This window comes from Talpa occidentalis, unplaced genomic scaffold (genome assembly GCF_014898055.3).
Source record: "Talpa occidentalis isolate TD23 unplaced genomic scaffold, MPIMG_talOcc4v2.1 talOcc4.5, whole genome shotgun sequence".
NCBI lineage: Eukaryota > Metazoa > Chordata > Mammalia > Eulipotyphla > Talpidae > Talpa > Talpa occidentalis.
Window position 1 is genome coordinate 44,576,284 of NW_023604861.1, and position 20,731 is coordinate 44,597,014.

Genomic DNA, 20,731 nt, shown 5'->3' on the forward strand with positions numbered 1-20,731 from the left:
AATTGCAGAAATTTCACTCACATGTGACTTAGAGGGGAGAATTAACGCAGAGGAGGCATCATTCCTTTGACACCAAGGCATTTGCCAAGAATTTTGACTAGACAGCAGATGCAAAGTTTCTTTTGCTTTCCCTCTCCCATCAAATTGCTTTGAGAACTTTGAGCAGCACTAGTTCAGAATAGCCCCAATTCCAGAATATTAATAATGTCTCCTTTTGACCAGGAAAATGAATAACTATAAGAAAGTGAAAATCAAAATCAACAAAAAACTATGAACCAGAGACACTTTTTTGGGGGGTGGGGGGCGGGAGGGGAGGGATTGGGGTCAGAATGGGGGGTTGCAATTGTATGGGGAATATAAAAATAAAATTTATTATTTAAAAAAAAAAATAATGTCTCCTTTTCCCACCTCACTTGTTCTTAGGATTCCAGAGCTCAAGAGGAGTTACTATGTCTGTCACCTGCTATTAGATTAACATCAAAAGTAAAAAATACATTCCAAGTTTCAAATAAATAATTTACAACTGAATTTTTAGAACTCAAACTGTTCATATGCCTGACCTGCCTTTACTATCATTGAAGCTATTCTTTCTGCTTCCAACATTACACATTTGATGTAGTTTTTGGAATTGATGGGTTTAGAGAGCAGGGTCCTTGGATTTACTCTGGGAAAGGTTTCACCAGAGCTCCCCTTTCAGCGGCAAGGGGCAAGATTTCTAGGCGAGTTTCTCCACGAGACAGAGATATTATTTTTAAAGAGCAGGTTTATTAAGGAAAGGGGCAAAATAAAGGACACTTGCATAGACACAAGAAAGCAGAAAGAGCTGCCCTGAAATGGACAGGTTTGCTAAGAGAGAGGCCTGCATGCTCACAGGCAGGTGGGCAGCCTTGAGGAGAGCTGCCTCTGGGAGGGAGGTCAGTGAAGAGAAGCCCTAGCAGGTACAGGTCACTGGCAGGAAGGAAGGCTGCTTCCCTGCAGAGGGAGAGAATTCGTGAAAAGAAGAACCTGCATAGTCACAGGTGGGCAGAAGGACTGTGCCAGTGCAGATTCTGCAAGGACATAGTCTTCTCTTGGGAGGGGCTCATTCCTTTGTGGAGTGGCCTGTTTGCCACAATGGGCCCAATCTCTATATCTTGACCCTCAGGTCTGTGCTCTGGTGCTCCTTACAGCAGTCTGATACCTGCTTGGGTCTTATGCCTTTGTGATAAGGCACTGGCACAGAAGGATCTTGATTTCTATAGCTGGATTAATGTTCATATTAATCCACTCTACCCCCACCTCCTTGTGTGAGTCAGGTTTTAGTCTTGTGATGCCTTCCTTTATGTTTTCTATTCTTTTCTCCATCACATTCATGGAGAGAAAATTTATTTTTGCTCTTTCTGTAAAAAATAATATAAAATATTGGAAAGTGCTTATACAAGTGTTAGAGATTATAATTACATTTATAACCAGTGCTGGGTTAAGTTCCTGGTTATATAAGACTTGTTGGATTTTCTCTCTTGGATTTCTGCTGGATAAAGTTAAGGACATGAAACTAAACTTTCAATCATTTTCTTTTTTAACTTTTGTTTACTAAAAATAGATTTTTAAAAGGAAGTAGAAATGATCAAAAGCAAACTTAATCTAGTAAGGCCACAGATTTTTTTTCTTTCTCTCAGGTACAAAACAATTTCCCATCCACCCTACCCAGGTGGGGTTCTGTGACTAGTTTTTGCCAATCAGATAGAAGTGAAGTGATGGACACTACCCGCCAGAGATAGTTAAGAGCAAGCAAACTTTCTTTTGACTCTCCCTTCCTGGTATTAAGACTAAGGTGAACCCACAAACCATGAACAAAATGGAGTCCCATTTATTGAGGAAAAAAAACCCAGAATTTGCTTTAATCAGGTCTGATAAGATACACAGACATGGAAATGATTTGCATAGAGGAATAAGTTCATACTTATAAACTCCTAGACACAGAGACATAGAATGTCATTCGGGATCATTTGGGATAGCACCAGGGTTAGGCAGGAGGCAGAGGGGGAGATGAGATAGGGGAGAGCCTAATCCAGAGCCTTCATTGGGGTATTCATGAGAAGGAACAGACAAGGCAGGGTAGGTATGTTGTATAGGTTATGATTGGATAGTTTGAATATTTCAGCAAGTTCTGGATTAACAGAGGTGATTTCAGCAGGGAAGAAAATTGGTTTGGTGTGTCAGAACTTGATTAAGTAGATGACTGGGGGTTTGAGATCTGGAATGGTTATTTTGTGACTCAAAGGCTTGCAGGGGAGTTATTTCCTATCTCTAGGAATTAGGTATTCCTGGGAGGGTTAAGTGTGTCCAGGATAAAGGCCCTACATACTAGAACATGAAGAATACAGAAAATAATACACCCATGAAAAATGCATCCTCTACTTGATGGTGACACAGGATAATAATACTTTATTGGGATAAGCCCCTGAGATTGGGGGTGTTTGTTACAGCAGCAATTCCTACCCTAGTGAACACATCTCTATTGAACTTCCTGCTAAAGTAATAGGGTAAAATCTGGGAATTCTGGCTTACACTTCTTGCAACATTACACACACTGTTTAAAACATATGCAATATAGAACTTATTAAAGAGACATTAAAACAAATATTTAACTGAATGAAAACCGTGGCACTTCCTGCCCAATTCTGTTTCCAAACAACAGTGCTTTAGGATGTGAGAGGTAAAACATCACCAGAACTTTATCTTACCAATTCATGTTTAAAACAAGCCAACATAGAAATAAGTATTAGTGTTGGAGACCCCTAAGGCACACAGTGCTGAGACAAGGAAAACATCAAGATCATGGCTAAAAAACTGATCAGCTCAGGTCAGAGGACTGGCCCCTTGTAGGGGCACGATAGGGCACAGTGCAAGTTTTCTGATCCAGTAGATGGGCTGGTAAAGGAGAGTCCTGGTGCCCTCGGTGGCTTTCTCAGGCCTTTATTGAGCTTTACATGCATTGCAGCACCCAGGTACATGGCATACAGGGGTGCCTGGGGGCCAGGAGGCTGGTAGGCCTCCTAGATCCCAGGTAATTCTTCACTCTGGGCTTCTCCAGCTTCTCTCTCTCCTTCTCTCTCCTGCTTCTGCTTCTCTTGGTGACTACCTCAATACCACTCCCATTGCCCACAGAAGTAAATAAGACAGTTTGCAACTGCAGGTCCCCCATCAGGCAGGGCAATCCTAATGGTAGGAGGGCAGAAAAGCCTGAAAACCATTTACCCTACACCCTTGGAAGACCAGGATGTTCTTTCTTGTGTCTTCGAAGCTATGTCTAGGGGACAAACTAGATTAGAAAAAGAAATAAAATGACCTGATAGAACCTTGGTGAATGTGTTCCCAGACAAGGCCAAATGCTAAGAGAATACTTCATTGACTAGTAACTAACCTGAGGGGTGGGGGCACTGCTTGTATCAATAAAAACCAGTTGCACTGGGCACTCGGGGCACTTGAGCACAAATGAGAGCCCTTTCATACCCTGGCTCCTGCTTAAACTCTATTTTGTGCCTATCATTTCTTGGTAATTTCCACAGCTCAATTTCCACAGCTCAGATTCCTCTCTCAACCCTGTTCACTGGAGCTGGACTCTGGCATATTAGAAATAAATACTTTGGATTTGGAAATCCAGTTTCATTTTAAGTACATCACAATTGAGTTAGTGATTTGTTAGATTTATGAAATGTAGTTTCATTTCTATAAATGTAAAAAGCTTCCAGTGTTTTGTCTTTCTAGTTCGTAGTCAGCAAGTTCCATTTACTTCATTTATGTGCTTCATTGATATGTGATCAACCACCACATCCCACTGATCTCTCAGCAAGTTTCCCCAGGGGGCAGAGGCCACAATCATCCATGGCAATGTAGTTACATTAAAGTGAATCAGATGTATGACTGCTTAAAACCTATCAATGGCTCCTATTAAATTTATTCTACAATAGACTAATTCCCAAAAGTCCCAAAATGTCTCATCTCTTTGACTCTATCCTTATTACCCCAACACAATGTCTCACAACCCTCTCTCTCTCTTCTTCCATCTTCATATGCTGCTTCTCTTGAAGCCACTTTCTCACCCCATGCTTGTCCAACAACCTGAAGCCTTTCCTCTCCACTCTTACCTAACTCACTCCTACTCATCCTTCAACTCCGCTGTCACATCCTCTAGGAAGCAATCCTGAAAGCCAGACCAAGTTAGCTTTTCTTGGAATACATTCCATTTGCTCTTATAATGCTTTATAATGTGGCTTGTTCAAGTCTGCCTACTATAGATGTGAGTTCCATAAGGGAGAAAACTTGCTTGTCATGCACATTACCGTAGACTGAGACTTAGAGACCAGTATTGTCCTGGCCGAGAGAACATAATCATAGATATATAGATATAGATATAGATATAGATATAGATATAGATATAGATATAGATATAGATATAGATATAGATATAGATATAGATATAGATAAAGATATAGATATAGATATGTGTGTGTGTATTTGTGTGCATGTGTATTTTAATTAATAAATAATTGCATTTACCAAGTTGTGGTCTCGGAGAACATTAGCACTCTTTCCCAAACCTAGCTTAATATGAAACAACTGTAAGTCATCAGGGCTGATAAAATCACCAGGTGTATAGTAAAAGGTCACCAATAGTTTGAGCTAAAATGACCTACAATTACACAGGGAGAGGGAAGTATGCTTCATTTTATATCTGTGTCCCATTACTTCTGTTTATAAAATGTCTGATCTTATAATAGCACATATATTAAAAAGTATATAACAGCCGTCTCCAAAAATGTTGAAAGACCTAATTGCTTAATTAGTGCCAATACAATAAGTATCAATTTTCTCTCCTGAAACAGGGTGGGATGGTTTCCAGGGTGTGAACTGTGAGAAAAAGAGAACAAATTTTTTTTAAAGGAATTTTTCTCTGCTGGTAAGTATATTCTTTTTTTCCATCACCTTACTCTTAAATTTCACTTAAAAAAATCGAAATTTTCTTTTTGAAAATCAAAGCTGATTTTACATTATTGTGCCAACAGCCACATTCCACTTCAAAGAGGGTTGCTCAAATACGCAGACTGAATACGCCAATGGAAAACTTGAGTGTGGCCTGATACCAAGGTTTTTGACAGGTTTCAGTCCTAATAAAGGTGATAGCTCTGCTCTTAACCTAGAATCACTTTTCAGATGAAAGTGTGGGAGTGGCAGGTAGGCCATGGAAGTAAGTATAAGGTTGTGATGGTTGGAAGAAATCTGATGTACTAAATTGTTTGAGTGGAAAAAATTATTTTAAAGCTTGAAATGAATTATCACAAACTCCAAAATTTCTTTAAGAAGTCTATCCAAAACCACACAAAAATAAGCAAAGGAAAATTCTTGGAAGCCCTCTAAGGAATGAACAATGTGCTCACACCTCAAAAATATTTCTTTTCAACAATTATGTGCCCAAAGTGAATATCACTGATAGGTTACCTAAGCCTCTCTCTATGGATTGTGGAAAAAGAATTTCTTCAAGGACAGTGGAGAATAAAATTCACCATCTTTGTAATATACTCCACATAGTATCAAACAAAGCAAAGTTGGAATTTACTTCAGGCCTCAGTATATGTTAGTATCTGTCTGAGGGACAGATTCAGGCAGCTCTTGGGGCTGTGGGGAGGCATATAATTACTCTTCTATTAGATCTGGGCCTCCAAATGCCTTGCCAATTTGTTTCAAAGTGGTGCCACGTTCCTATGTATCTTTGGTGAGGTGAATATATCCTCATAAATGGCTGTTGAAAGCGTAATAAGAACTCATTTATGGGGTCTCCCTGGTGGCACAAGGGGTTAAGATGCAACCTATGAAGCAATCTGCAGCCACTGGAACATGAGTTCGCTCCCCGGCCAGGGAGTTACCCACATGGCACAGCAGACCTCTCCTGTCTTGCCTGCTGCTCCCCTCAGCAGTGTATTTCAATCAATCTGCCTGTCACTCTGTCTCTGGTGAATTCTCTCACCACCCCCCCCCCGCCCATGCCCCTGGCCTATACCCCAATTCTTGTATGCATAAATAAATAAATCTTAAAAAAAAAAAAAGAACTCATTTATGTTTAGGACAGTAAATCAGCACACATAAATAATCCAACCAGTTGCTAGGTCCTGGTCTTTCCAAACTTGCAGTCTTTCTTGATTTCTACTGCTGGCTTCCCCCTCCCCCACCAAACCCTCACCTCCCACTGCACCCTCCATCTTAAAACCCAAGATCTTGCCACACCCTATGTAAGATCAGTCTTACCTTCTTTGGACCCAAATCCCATCATGTAACTCCTACCTCGATCCCTTCACTGAAAATAAGGCCCCACTTGAGTTTTAGTGATCTGACCATCACCTAACTTCTTTGCCTCCCCATCCAGCTACTATCCCTTCTCTATGTGCTGTAGTTGCCTTGATTAGGGATGTTGATGCTGATCCCCGAAGTTGGAAATGTGTGCAGACATGTTTTGATTTAAAATTGCCCATGGACTGGAAAAAGGAGAGGTGAGGGTACTGACATTTACTGTCAGGGGCCAGGGGTCCTTAGGGTGCTGAAACTTGTCAGTCTGGGCAAAATCTCAGGTCCAGACCCCCCTGAAGAGAAATACTGCCTCTATCCTCTCAGTTTCCTCAGCAGCACATATCTGGTGCACTGGCCAAGGATGCTCTTTTCCCCACCTTTCTCCACACCTGCCTTGCCTGTCTGATCACCCTTCACTCATCTTTTAAGAAATTAACTATATTGCCTTGAAGAGGCTTTCTTGATCCACTAGACTTGGTTGTGTCCCTGTATTATAAATTTCACCTGCTGCCTGTAAAGTACAGAGATATAGCTAGTATTCTTTCTAGCAGTTTTCCTTCTATCATTTTTCTGACATGACATGATAGACTCATTATCCCAGACTTCTCTGATGACAACATTCCTTGATCTAAATCTATATTGACTCTCAATGCCCAACCTATTAAGTCCCAATTTCTTAACCTTACATTCAAAGCCCTCTACACTCCAGTTTTCACCTACCTTCTCAAATGTATTTATATTACAATATAAATACACATACTTTAATCCATATTTTACTTGAGACAGTTTTTTCTACCATGCACTGGCATTATCCATGTACAAATCTAAACTCCCTTACCAGACTACAAACTCTTTGAAATTAAAACTCACACTGATTCACGGACTTATCACTCTTAGAATCCACCACAGTGTCTTTGGCATACATGTGACATGAATTAACAAGGTTAAGGAACAGTAATATAATCATTTTTGTTCTATATTAGGGAGAATTTAGACGTGAATTCTAAAATATTCATTCAGTTTGTTAGAAGAAGTTAACTAACGAACAAAGACACCAATATCCTTTTGTTGCTCTATGCCAAATAAACTTAGTATTTATAATTTATTTCACTTTTTAACAGTTTCATTCAATAGATTGATATTTTGATCAAAATTAAGAGACAATCTCTATGCTGAAGGTTTAATAAATATAATGAAATAATGACATTGATGATGATGGTGATAATAACAAAGACCAGAAAAAAAAAATCATCCTACTGATTGGCTGCTAGGCAAATTGCCAAATTTGAGGGAACTAGAAAGGGGTGGCAGAAACTAACATAAAATTCACTTGGTGATAGACCTCAGGTAAATTAGTCATTCTTGGGAGTTGATCTGCTTTTAAACATAGACTACATTTGGTAAATGAATGGGTTTGCACAAAAGAATCTAGGTAAACTGTTAACACTGCATCCTAAACTACAAATCACCATTAAAGCATATAATCATAACTCCAGGATTAGAAAACCACCATCTCTACTGTAAAATGAGGCCACATTAGTGCCTTTTGAAGCAGGTAAGCAAATGGGTTGCCTTGTAAAACTTCTGAGAGTCTGAAGATAAGTACTTTGGAGTTAGAAACATAGTCTACATGAAAAAGGTAATGGGTCTGCAGTTAGTATCTGTGGTCAGTCCACGCTGACTGTTCACTGGCTCTTCCTAAGTACCAAACACTAGGCTCAAGTACAAGAGGAAAACTGCCAAAACTGCTGTTATGCAAATCAGGCATATATCTTCTCATTAGTAGGCCATCCTGTTGCTGTGTTGATTCTCTTCTATTTGCAAACCCTTACTCACAAAACCATTTTGAAAGAAATCAAACCCACCATGATAAAGCTGAATCACAGGAAAGCATTAGAGTTGAAAGAAAGTGAGTCACTAGAATGCCCCTTTCAGGGGGTTTGGCTAAAAGTAGAAAATTTTATTTTCTAATCCAGTAATTTAGGAACCGTCAACGGAAAAAGCGGTTTAATGAAATTGAAAGAATAGGTCATAGGGTATAATAAACTGACCATGCATGCATTTTCTCTGTCAGTATTTAACAGATTAAAGCATATCAGTGAGGATGAATCATTTCTGTCTGAAGCACAAAACGCACTGACTTAGAAAGAAAGAAACTTGGAAAAATCCTATTTTGGAGACTTTGAACAATAAAAAAACCTTACCTAGTCAACATTTGGAGTAATTTTTTCCCATAAGGATTATAACCATTTGAGAAGGATGAAAGAGTAACATCCTCATGATACATTATGTTTTTCTGAGACTAAAAGCTATGTCTGTTTTTTTAAGAGGCAACTGTTTGGATGTATTAAAAAGTATGAACAAATAAAGTCTAACACATCTGACTTTTCTAGGAAAAACTACAATCAAATGGTAGAATTAGTTCTCAAACAAGCTTATAAAGTTTGTTTGAAAAGCTATATGTCAAGGAATGTAAAACGCTTCCAGAAAACTAGGTGCAAGATTAAACAAGAGTTGAGTTATTCTGCATGTAAATATGTGAGCTTTGGAAAACAAAAGCTCAAGTAACTAACAGAAAACTCCAAACTCATAGATAAGATGCATTGATGTTTCATTATAGTACAGTGCTTTTCTTCAAGATCTTTGCCTCAAACAGTTACTAAAACTTAAATCCTAGTGTTTGAAACTTTCCAGTCAACTGGAAAGAAAACTGGATTTTGAGAGCTAGAATGGATGAAACCTACAAGCTAAAAGCCAAAGACTAGCTCTCATTAGATTCTGGGTTTGTTTTTCTTCTGAAACTTGTTCTTGTGATCACTTGTTCTGCAGATCTGGGGGGAAAAAATTGTGAACTGGCACCAGAGGGATTGCAAAGCTACTTGCTGACAGTTGAAATCATGAAGCGTTACCATGCTCCAGTGCTTTCATGGGAAACCAGAAGAGGATGAGGGAGTGGACCAAGGCGTTGATGCAGTGACCCCAGAAAACCTAAGGGAAAACAAACCAGGGAGTCAGGAGCTGCCCACAACTTTTGACCTCTCTGTAACTCAACAAATGTCTCATTGTGAAGGATGCTTGCTGTGTGTACTACTCAGCTCCAGAGGTAGCTTATTATTCTTGAAGTTAAAAAAATCCCCCACTATTTCCTCATTTTTACATACAACTGACTAGGCTAGTTCCAGATAATATATTAGAACAAAGGCCAAAAAATATATATACACATATACTTTGACTGACACACAATCTATTCTCATTTGAAAATGAATTATGATCCATTTTCTTTAGAATCATAAGATAATACAAGCTTATAATCATTCAGAAAAAGAGTATTAAGTAAAAATTGTTCATGAGAGACTGAAACTGCACTGTTTGAAGGTGTTAAAACACTTTAAATGTAAATTCTTATATGATAACCTCATTCTTTCCTTTTATTTCCAAAAATCCCTCCCATTCAAACTTAATGCTCAGGATTTTGGTTAATATCATTCACCTTTTATTTTTTTTTTTTTTTTTTTTTTTTTTTTTTTTTTTTTGTGTCCTTGTCTCATTCTTTTTTTTTTTTTTTTTTTTTTTTTTTTTTTTTTTTTTTAAATATTAAATTTTATTTTTATATTCCCCATACAATTGCAAACGCCCCATTCTGACCCCAATCCTTCCCCTCCCACCCCCCACCCCCCAAAAAGTGTCTCTGGTTCATAGTTTTTTTGTTGATTTTGATTTCACACTTTCTTATATTCATTTTCCTGGTCCCTTATTTAAGTTTTCTAGATTCCTGCTATGAGTGAGACCATCCGGTATTTTTCTTTTTCTTTTTGGCTTATTTCGCTGAGCATGATCCCTTCCAGTGCCATCCATGTTGCTGCAAATTGCATGTGTTTATCTTTTTTGAATGCTGAGTAATATTCCATGGTATATATGTACCACATCTTCTTGATCCAGTCATCTATTTTTGGGCATTTGGGTTGTTTCCAAAGCTTAGCTATTGTAAACAGTGCTGCTATAAACATAGGAGTGCAGGTGCTCTTTGGAATTGATGTTTCTGTGTCCTTTGGGTAAATACCTAGGAGTGGAATTGCTGGATCATATGGAAGCTCTATGTTTAGTAGGTCCAGAAATCTCCACACAGCTCTCCATAGTGGTTGGACCAGTTTGCACTCCCACCAACAGTGCACAAGAGTTCCTTTTTCTCCACATCCTCGCCAACATTTGTTGTTGCTAGTTTTTTTAATATGTGCCATTCTCACTGGTGTGAGATGGTATCTCATGGTAGTTTTGATTTGCATTTCCCTGATTACAAGTGATGTTGAACATTTTTTCATATGCTTGTTGGCCATTTGCATTTCCTCTTCAGAGAAGTTTCTTTTTAGCTCTTCTGCCCAACATTCACCTTTTAAAAATCTCTTTAACACTTGAAAGGTCAAGCAAAAGAACATAAAGTTTAGTTTTTTATAAACTGTAGTTCCATAAATGCATTTCAATCACCTTTTAAATCACTGAGAAGACACTGATGAAGTTAGGTTAAACTTATTTTAAAAATATACAGATTATTCTGGAAATTGTCATATAGTTTGATCCTAAGTAGCAGTGGGACAACAGAAAAAAAAAAAAATTAAGGCGATGGGATTTTCCCTGAGCCTCTGTACCAGTAACAAACAATAAAAAAAATCCTTCAAGGTGCTTGTAAACAAGTTTCACTGTATTCACAGCTCTACTACTTCTTGAATGGGTCCACTTGCTAATTACTTCCCATGTTATACAGCCTTTGCACTCAAACTATAGAAAACAGATGTGATGTATGTGGATAATGCAGGAAAAAACAGGTCCTTTTTCCCACTGTTAGAATCATAGTAGAGAAAGATGAATACAATTAGCCAGCCAAGTCTGCTTGTGCGTGAAAACACTGGGACCAACAGGCTCCTTTTTACTTTTTCCTGTCTTGGACATGTCTATTGTGCTTTCTAGAGAAAAAGGCAGGTCTTCCTTCTCTTCCGAAGGAAGACCACTTAGCAGCACCTAAGTCAAAATGAAGTCTTCAGAAGTAGTTTATTTTTTATTGAGGACCTTCTACATCATCCTTACTACATGCCCAGAAACTACCAAAGCAAATCAACACACTGAATTTTAGCTTACCTGGGCAACAGACTTTTGTTTAAACTTCCTAATCCTGTTCTGCACAAAAACCTAAGATAGAAATACAGCAATGCAGGCATGTTCACACCGTCCCCTCCTCCATGGTGCCAGGCACATGTCTTCCCTTCTGGTAGTGGCTTTCAACAGCCACTCTCATGTGCAACTGGCAGGATGGTGGGGCCTCCTTTGCCAGTCACAGCTGCAGAATCCCTGTATCATATAAACCCAGTTCCTGCTTGGGTTTTCTCAGGAGTGCCTAGATTTTTTGGTCAAGATGCTTTCTCTCTTCTTAGTCTCCAGACTGAAAAAAAAAAAAGTACCTATGACTGACTTGATGCCTGTGTTCAAATCTGATCAATTTTACTCACTAGCTAAAGAAACAATTTCTTTTCAATGCAAAACCAAGCAAGAGGGCTCTATTAAGCAATCTCTCAGCCTGCCACTACAGAGGCTTTTCTGAAAGGCAGGGGGTTCTCTGTGACTGATCCCAAGCAAACCAGGGTCATGAGCGTGCTGGTCACAGTGATGTCACAGGCACATGTGGAGAAGAGGGTAGGAGGAGACAACAGCTGGGACAGTAAGTAACATCACATGCAATGTAGAAACTTCCTTTCCCATTTGGCATCTTTACCTTACTGGACTTGTGATGTGAAGAGAGTCTATGGTCTCAGTAATTTTCAAGTATTCTCTCTAAAACTTCAGCTGTCTCACAGGCAGATAACTATAGTTGGATGACAAAAGGCAGCACTTATAACTTTTTGAGGTGAAAATGTTCCATTTACCTTTGTGTTGAAGCCTTCGGCATTCTGGGTAATTTTGTAGAGCTGGGGAAACCTGAGCATGCTCTCCTGAGTGCAAGACCTCTCGAAGATTCCCAGAGTGAATGGCGGCAATGCTGTGAAAATCTGAGTGGAGAACAAAGAGTCATTAAAAGAGGCTTTTGTCCTTTTCACTAAACACGGTTGAAGTATTTCAGTTTATGGAATGATGACTTAATTTCTAGTCAAGTCCAAACCTGAAATTCAACGATTCACAATTGCCCAGACACCCTCCAAACAAAGAAATAAAGGAAAAACCATTTTCAACTGTTAATCACATAAAATGAATATATTGAACAGTAAAAACATCATAATATTTGATGAACCCGGAAAGTGCTTAAATCAACGACTACCTTCCTTTGCAAAATGAACAGTTTTAGTGTTACACCACAGCAAGCTTCATGCAACACTGTTGTGTTTCTGTTAGTGCCTGCAGAGGCATAATTTTACAACTTCCCATCCTGGTTTTATGCTCAAATTTCAGGGAACACAATGTACTTCATCCATTCATTCATTTGACAGTCATTTACTGAGAGTGAATAATGGTCCAGATACTAGGATAAGCACTAGGAATATAGAGATTTAAAAAGGACAAGAAGCAGATCTCTGACCTTTAGGAACTCCACCTACTGCAGGGTGGGGATGGGGTGGTGGGTAACAGGCAGATAAATAAACATATAAAACAGTGCTCTGCAAAATTACTCATGAGGAGAGGATGCAGAAGATGGAAGAACCAAGAAAGAATTGCTAACTAAAGAGTCTTTGAGCTGTGTGTATTAAACCTACGAGCTCTGGCAGGATGAATAGAGGATGTGGGTAAGAGGGATGCAGAAGTAAACAGTCATGAAAAGCACAGCCCTCACAAAGCATGGAGGCAAGAACAAGCCGGACAAGTTTGGGGGAAAATTCTAAGATATCCAGGTGACTGCCAAATATACTCTTTTTTGTACAGGTTTTCTATTGCCATATAATAGCTTTTATTTTTATATGACCAAGAATAGCTTATAACTACAGAATTGAGGTTACTAAAAAAGAAGGGAGGATGAAGATGATAACAGGGGGAAATGGGTCTATGGTGAAGGACTATGGGTGTTTTGATGGTGGGTATGGTGTGGGAGGTGTGAACCTGTTCCCCTGAATCAAATACTACGTTGAAAACCAATGTAAAGAAGAAAAGCTTCAAGGTGTCTAACTGTGGTTATGGAAGTTCTTAGGAGTTTCTTGCAGTATTATTTTACAGTTTAATTTTTCAAATTTAAGATTTTTATTATCTGAAGGTCATTTATCTATGTGGTATGAGTCCCAATTCATTTATTTTTCTAAGTAAAGAGCCAGTAGAAAGAGCACAATTAATTCAAACTTTCCCACTAAACTGAAATACCATCTTGGACATTTATTAAGTTCTCATATATGCATAAAGACCTAGAATGAAGAACTAGGACATAGGTCTAGATTTTCTGACGTACTTGTCTAGTTCCATGACAACGTCACATTGATTTGGTGATGGTGGCTTTAAAGTACAGCCTTATATTTAGCAAAGATAAGTCTTCCCTTATGATTTTTTTTTTAATATTCTTTGCACATTTATTCTCAGGCACTTTTTAAATTTCATTTTCACTTTAATATAATTTTATGCAATTCTTCTCTTCCACCAGCAAATAATCACAAGCTGGGATCTAGCTTATAGTGCATAAATTTTTATGTTTACCTAGAGTCAATTCTTTAATGATAGTAAGTTTTCCCATATAGAAATTAGTATGTCTTTCCATTTGTGTAAATCTTATTTTGTAAGATTTTTTTTCATATAAGTATTATAAAAATGATTGCTTTGCAATGTATAATTTTAATTGTTATTTTTTAAAGGAGTTATTAGTCCCTTTTAATATTTCTAACTGTTCATTGCTAGAGTAAAAGAAAGCTATTGACTGCTATGATAGAAACAACTATTGATTTGTATATATTCATTGTAGATTGGTCACCTTAACAAGTTCTCTTATCATTCTAGTATTTCCTTATGGATATCTTTTTGGGTTTTCTAGATATATAATCATATATGAACATATTTACATGACTATGTTTTGTATGTAGATTTATGGACGCATAATAATAACATCTTTTTTCCTTATATTTGCAGGTAGTTACTAAAAATTCCCAAAAATTGTTAAATCATGTAGTGAGGGCAGCATCCCTGACAAATTTCTTATTTTAAAATGAAATAGTTTTAGAATTTTACCATTTATAGCAATATGCTACTATAAACGTATTTATAGCAATATGTTTAATAAATGGTCTGCATTATAGCTACTTGGTTTCTTTCCTGTTTAGAGCTCTTATTTTGGGAATGGTAGCTGAATTGCCTCATGTAGTTTTGTAGCATCTACTGGTGGGTTCATGTCTTCTTTATTTGGCTTATATATTGATATTTAGAAAGATTTGTTTCATTTTTAACCTCCTCTATTCCTTCAATAAAACCTTCTTGTCAAATATTTTATTCTTTTGATATACTTATTGAACTCTATTTGCTGATTTTATTTATAATTTTGTGCTTATGCTTATAAGTGAGGCTGGCTTCTAGTTGCTGGTTGATAAAATTAAATAGGATATGTTCTCTGAAATAGTTTAAGTAACATTAGAGTTATTAATTTAAAAAAGATAAAATTTAGCTGGAACCCATCTGATCTTGGTGAGTTTTGTGGCCACTTTCCTCTTATTCTACCACAAAATAAAATGATGTTGAACTCTGATCAAGGACATAATGAAAATCAAGGGGGACAGCAGTCACTTATTATTTGGGGAGTTGTGTTTTAAGTAAGTTTTAAGGATATTTCATCAGTATGAGAATCATATTGAAAAGAATAATTATTTTCTACTTCAGCTGGTTTCGGGGCATGAAATGTAAAGAATTAGTACAGATGAAGGAAAAGTAGAAGAGAAATATTGTTCAAGAAAATGGCAAGGGAGAATTCAGGCCAGAAGCGGGGGCTCTCTAGCAATTGCCTGAGAGCCACTGCCACTTGCACTGGATCTTTGTGGCGAATTCTGGAACCAGAAGAAAATGCTAAATGGGATATTTTTAGAACAATGATGGCAAAATTGGAATGTGGCCCAACAAGGATAGTATTGTATCCATGTATAATTTTTCTGATTTTGATCAGTATATTATGGTTATATAAGAGAATGGTCTTAGCAACTAAAGTGTTAAGCAGTAAGGGGCAATCTGTTAGGACTTACTCTCAACTGGCTCAGAAATAAATGTGTTCAAGTATGTGTATGTATGTGTGCCTGTGGGTGTGTGTATGTATAGAATTTGTTTAAAATGCAGTATCTCTGAGAAATAATTATTAAGTCTGGATGGGGTGTAGGATTCTGTATCTTCAGGCAAATCCTGGTTATTCTCATGTAAGTGGTCTGTTTACCATACTTTGACCAATACTGGCTGTACCTTATCAGCATCTTATGTATAGTAGATACTAACTACAAATTTCTTGGATTAATTTGAATTGCTCAAGCCTCCATGGAGCTAAGCAAAGATTCCAGCTTCTCAAGCCTGAGCATGAAAATAGGCTAAAAATCTATTCCTCATGTACAAAGGTAACATGTTCTCCAGCCCTGGCTTTAGCTCTAAAGCAGTTTACTAGGGCTCAGCCTCCTAATTATAAGATATGTATGTGGGCATCGGTTTGTATGAGGTGTCACCCTTATGACACTTTGGCTCTTTCCACCACTAAATCTAGATGGAGAAGTCATCATATTCCCCCTAAATGATTGCATAATTTTAACCTACTCAAAATAGTTTTAGGTCCTGCAAATTTAACAATCTGTGCTCTCCCTTTAGTATAGCAAGGGGAGGCAGCTGAGCCCTAACCATGTGATGGGTGGTTAGAATACCTTTCCTAGCACAGATAAAGTCATCCCTGTGCATACCACCTGTTACCTTTGTGACTTGAAGCGTAAGTATGAGCCACTGAGTTTATGGTGAGTAACACAGTTATTAACCAACTAACAATGTTTAGTATGTTCAAGCACCAAGATTCAATGTCTCAGTGCCATCTTAGTCTGTACATCTGACCCTTATAACCCATAAGTTAACAGGGAACCTCTTATATGCTGTATTCTATACCTAGTACCAAGTATGTTAACCACTCAAAAGAATGAAAAAGAGATTGACTACATGGAGATTTAAATATCTAGCCACAAATGCATATACAAGTTGCAAATATTTATACACCACAATTTATATGGTTTTATGTCTGATAACTCCTATCTATACCTATCTATAATAACTTTTTCATGGTATAAACTCCCATAGGACAGAGAGTGTCAGAATTAGGATCCAAAACCAATGTGAAAGTGCAACTCAAAAAATATGTCAGACCAGGGCCTCTAAAGCACTAAGGTACATGCCCTTAACTCTTCCTGCCAGTAAAACAAAGAACGAAGTAGCTACTTAGACATTTTAGCTTACAGTTTATATTTATTCTAGCTTTTGAGTTCACTGCCATCAAGTACTGAAAAAAGAGCTCTAAAATCACGAAAAATACCAAATAAGTGGATTATAGTTTACCATAGGAGCTGGCAGTCAGAATTCATTATTTTAGTACTAACTGTGGAAGAAAACATTCTTACAAAGAATAGATATTCTTTTACGGAGAACAAAAGAGACACTTGATCATATACTATATATTCATATTTAAGAATTCAGAAATAAAAGTATGAAGTATAATGAGTTTAGATATAGTTCAGAAATTTTTACTTGCATTAAAAACATGAAAATATTGTGCACACATTTAGTAGGGAGGTAACAAGGGTCTATTATCAAGATATATGGGTTAATAATTTCATGGGGCTATTTAAGAATGATCTGCTATGATTGAAACCATGTGTGGAGAGTTTGGGCTTCTGCAGGATGTGTCGCAGCAACAAAGGCCCTAAAGATGTATTTGTGCTGCCTGCTATGTATACAGATGATTGACTTAGATACACTTCCCAGACATAAACAGTAAAGGAATGTCACTGAAGTTCTGTGTGCTATCAGATAGAGATGGAGAATGCTTACCACATTGTACAAGCCGATGCACCAACGTTCAAATAAAATCTGCCCAGAAAATCCATTAACAAAGGCGAACCAAAGCTGAAAGAGAAGAAAGTTCATGAAGTTTTATATCAATATTGACCTAAATGTTTCTACTCACTGCAGAATGTGGACCACCAGCTGGACACAGCTGTTAAGGGATAAAGAGACATACAGGACCATAGTAGTTATTCTTTCATAAAATATGAATTTTCAGTATCACAAATACCAATATTTCAAAAAAATTGTATTTTAGGCATACTTTAATTCTAAGAGGTAATACATATATATTTAGAGAGCAGCAATTATATTTAATTTATATTTAACATGGTTTATGTCAATACTTTCTCATTGACTAAGACAGCCTCAATATCATATTCCTTTTCCCTATAAAGTTGAGTTGATACACATGATTTATCTTCGTAGAAATTTCAAATAGATAAAAATCATAAATAAAAAACAAAAACTCCTTTGTTGGTCATGATTGTGCTCTAGTTCATAAAATATTGACCCTCCTTAATCAAACATCCACCAACTCTGTAAGGTCAAAATATAATAATATGAAAGAAATATGCTTAAATCATCTTGTGGATATGGGATATGGAAATAAAGAAAATGTGGACTACTACACATATCTTCAATGTAGTCTATAATTCTTATTGATCAGGCAAGACAGATACAAAAACAAGTACAGAGAAAAGTGCCAGTATATAATCAGTGCTGTGTGACAAGGGAATAAAGTTACTTTAGAGATGAAATGGTCACCAGGGTATAATTAGACATGGAAGCAATCAGAGTGGGGTAGTAGAAGTGGCAGCCATCAAGAGGATGGATGGAAAACCAACTTAGAAGGGAATGAATGTAGATATAAGGAACATAAAATGCTGCTATTTATAGCTCAGCTAAATTTATATGATAGAACACATGATGTGGGGTAGATTTTAAAGTAGTCTATGCTAACCACAGGAAGTACCTTAGTGGTATGGAATCATGACAGACATTCAGTTTCAATTGCAAAACTAAATTGGCAAAACAGAACAGTTATCTTATGATTATCTGAGTTGAGATAGACTCTGCTACTGAAATTTTACTGAGCCAGATTTTTAAAAATCAGTTACCTGGTTCTACCAGGTTAAATTTCTTGAGATAGAAATTTGTCCCTAATTGTTACAAAATGTACCCATATAATACTTGGTACAGAGATTCACCAGGTCTCAGAAAGATCAAATGAAATACCCTGACTCAATTGCCAGATCAAGGTTCTTAAGCACAATGTTCATCATCACATTTCCTAATTCAAAAAACTGCTAGAGAGCCCTCTTAAATCTAAGAAAAGCTGTTGACCTTCAAAAATCCTTCCATACTCCTATGCACTCTTAATTTCAACTATCTCCAAAAAGGGTTCCATGAGGTCTGTGAACAAATGATGGTGGACAATCAAGAATCAAAACTTCTTCTGAGACAACTACTCAGATATTAGCCGTTCCTAAAACAATAATTTCAATCACATACCTCCTTACAACTCAAGGCCAATTAATAATTCAACCAAATTTTTAGTGCAATGAAAGCTAACATCTATATCTGATTCAAAATATGTATAAATTGTTTCAAGGGTTGTAACCTCACAGTTATATTGCTATGTTACCTATTCAAGATATTTCTATATTTTCCTACACAAACAACTGAGTGAACTGAGACAAAATAAATGCAAACATCATTTTTTGAAAACCCATAACACAGAAATTCACTGAGGCATGCAGGCCTCCAGGTCACTCAAAAAGAAGAAATGGTGAGGGTGAGACTTATAATTGTAAAGTAACAAGTGTCCACCACAGAGGGGACAGAAACTTTGATAAGATTTGAAAGAAAATTTTTAAGCTTCAGTCCCCCTAGACATCATCACAAAATATAAAGACAAAATAAAGGAATATGAAAAAAACATAAGAAATGATCTTTACAGAAACAACAATGCCACAGGCAGAAGAAATTTTAAACATTCTTTGTGAGTCTGAAAGAGGTAAAAATGCAACTTTTCATTGAAAGTGCTAAAGAAAGATGAGTTGGATATTAAAGAAGGGAAGAAATGAGAAAAGATCAATGTTACAGATTATAACCACAAAAAGGGTTGAAACCACATTAAGTGGTAGGTAGGGCATATTTGAGAAAAGGCGTGATACCCAAAGGACAACAGATTGACACTGATTTTAAGAGTAACTAGTAGCCTTTCAAATAAATTTTTTTTTTAAATCCCAAAGGTATACCTTAAAAAAAAAAAAAAAAACACAATCAGGGGCCTCCCTGGTAGCATAGGGGTTAAGTCTTAGCACTATGAAGCTATCTGCAGCCACTGCAGCATGAGTTCAATCCCCAGACAGGGAGGTGACCCACATGACACAGCAGACCTCTCCTGTTTTACCCGTTGCTCCCCTCAGCAGTGTATTTCAATATATTTGCCTGTTCTGCTCCCTGCTCTGGCTCTGGTGAATTTTCTCACCTGCCACACCTATGGCCTGCACCCCAGCTCTTATATGCATAAATTAAAAAAAAATCTTAAAAAAAAATAGAGAAAAAATGTTCAAAGGTAAAACAGAAGACAAATTTTTAAAATATTCTGAAACATAAATCAGCCATCAGAAAGGGCATCTCTTGTCCCCAGGAAATAATAGATACTGAAAGACCAGCACCCACACATATCCTAATGTAGGAATTAATATATGATCATTTTCAAAAACATATTCAGGCAGAAAAGGAATTAATCGACAAAGGGTCACATCAAACTGGTTTTATATTTCTCTTTAGCAAAATACAATAACGGGAGTCAGAAGTGAAGAAGTACTCTGGAAAATAAAAAATGACAAGAATTTTAGCAAAGAATAGAAACTAAAATATAAAGAATTGAAAGAATAACATAAAATGTGATGACAAAATACAAAATATGGTATATTAATAGTATAAAATACTTACGTGCTCCTTAGGTAAAAAAATAAAACCTAAAATATATGCTACATACAAAGTATATTTAAGAGAAAAATATCAAACAAATATGAAAAATAAGCACTATTTAATAAGATCAAATTCATAACCTTGACTTACAAAGCCCTTTAAATGGGACCCTTGCCTAATATTCTGAAAACACTGATCCTCCTTAAGCTACAATTGCCCTGTTGATTCCTTGCAGGTGGCAAGTATGGAGCCAGTTTTATTATTTTACACCAAAGTATAGGCAAATATGTCCGAAGCATTTGGCTAATAAGCAATCTCACTTCTTTGAAATGTGCTTTATAAGCTAGATAAAGAAGAAATAGAACACCTAAACAGACCAATTACATGCAGCAAAATTGAAATGGTAATCAAAAATCTCCCCAAAAACAAAAGCCCAGGACCTGAT

The 20,731-nt window shown here is 37.0% G+C and overlaps 1 protein-coding gene across 3 annotated transcripts in view; it reads right to left on the reverse strand.

Moving 5' to 3' along the window:
- ATP8A2 (ATPase phospholipid transporting 8A2) overlaps nucleotides 1-20,731 on the reverse strand; it is a 591,448-nt gene that overhangs the window by 142,842 nt on the left and 427,875 nt on the right. For all 3 annotated transcript variants that reach the window (XM_037527049.2, XM_054701459.1, XM_054701458.1), the window contains exons 28-30: nucleotides 17,329-17,403; nucleotides 12,237-12,359; nucleotides 9,234-9,312 (exon numbers count right to left, since the gene is read on the reverse strand). In XM_037527049.2, coding sequence (XP_037382946.1) covers nucleotides 9,234-9,312; nucleotides 12,237-12,359; nucleotides 17,329-17,403 — 277 coding nt within the window. The remainder of the gene's footprint in view (nucleotides 1-9,233; nucleotides 9,313-12,236; nucleotides 12,360-17,328; nucleotides 17,404-20,731) is intronic.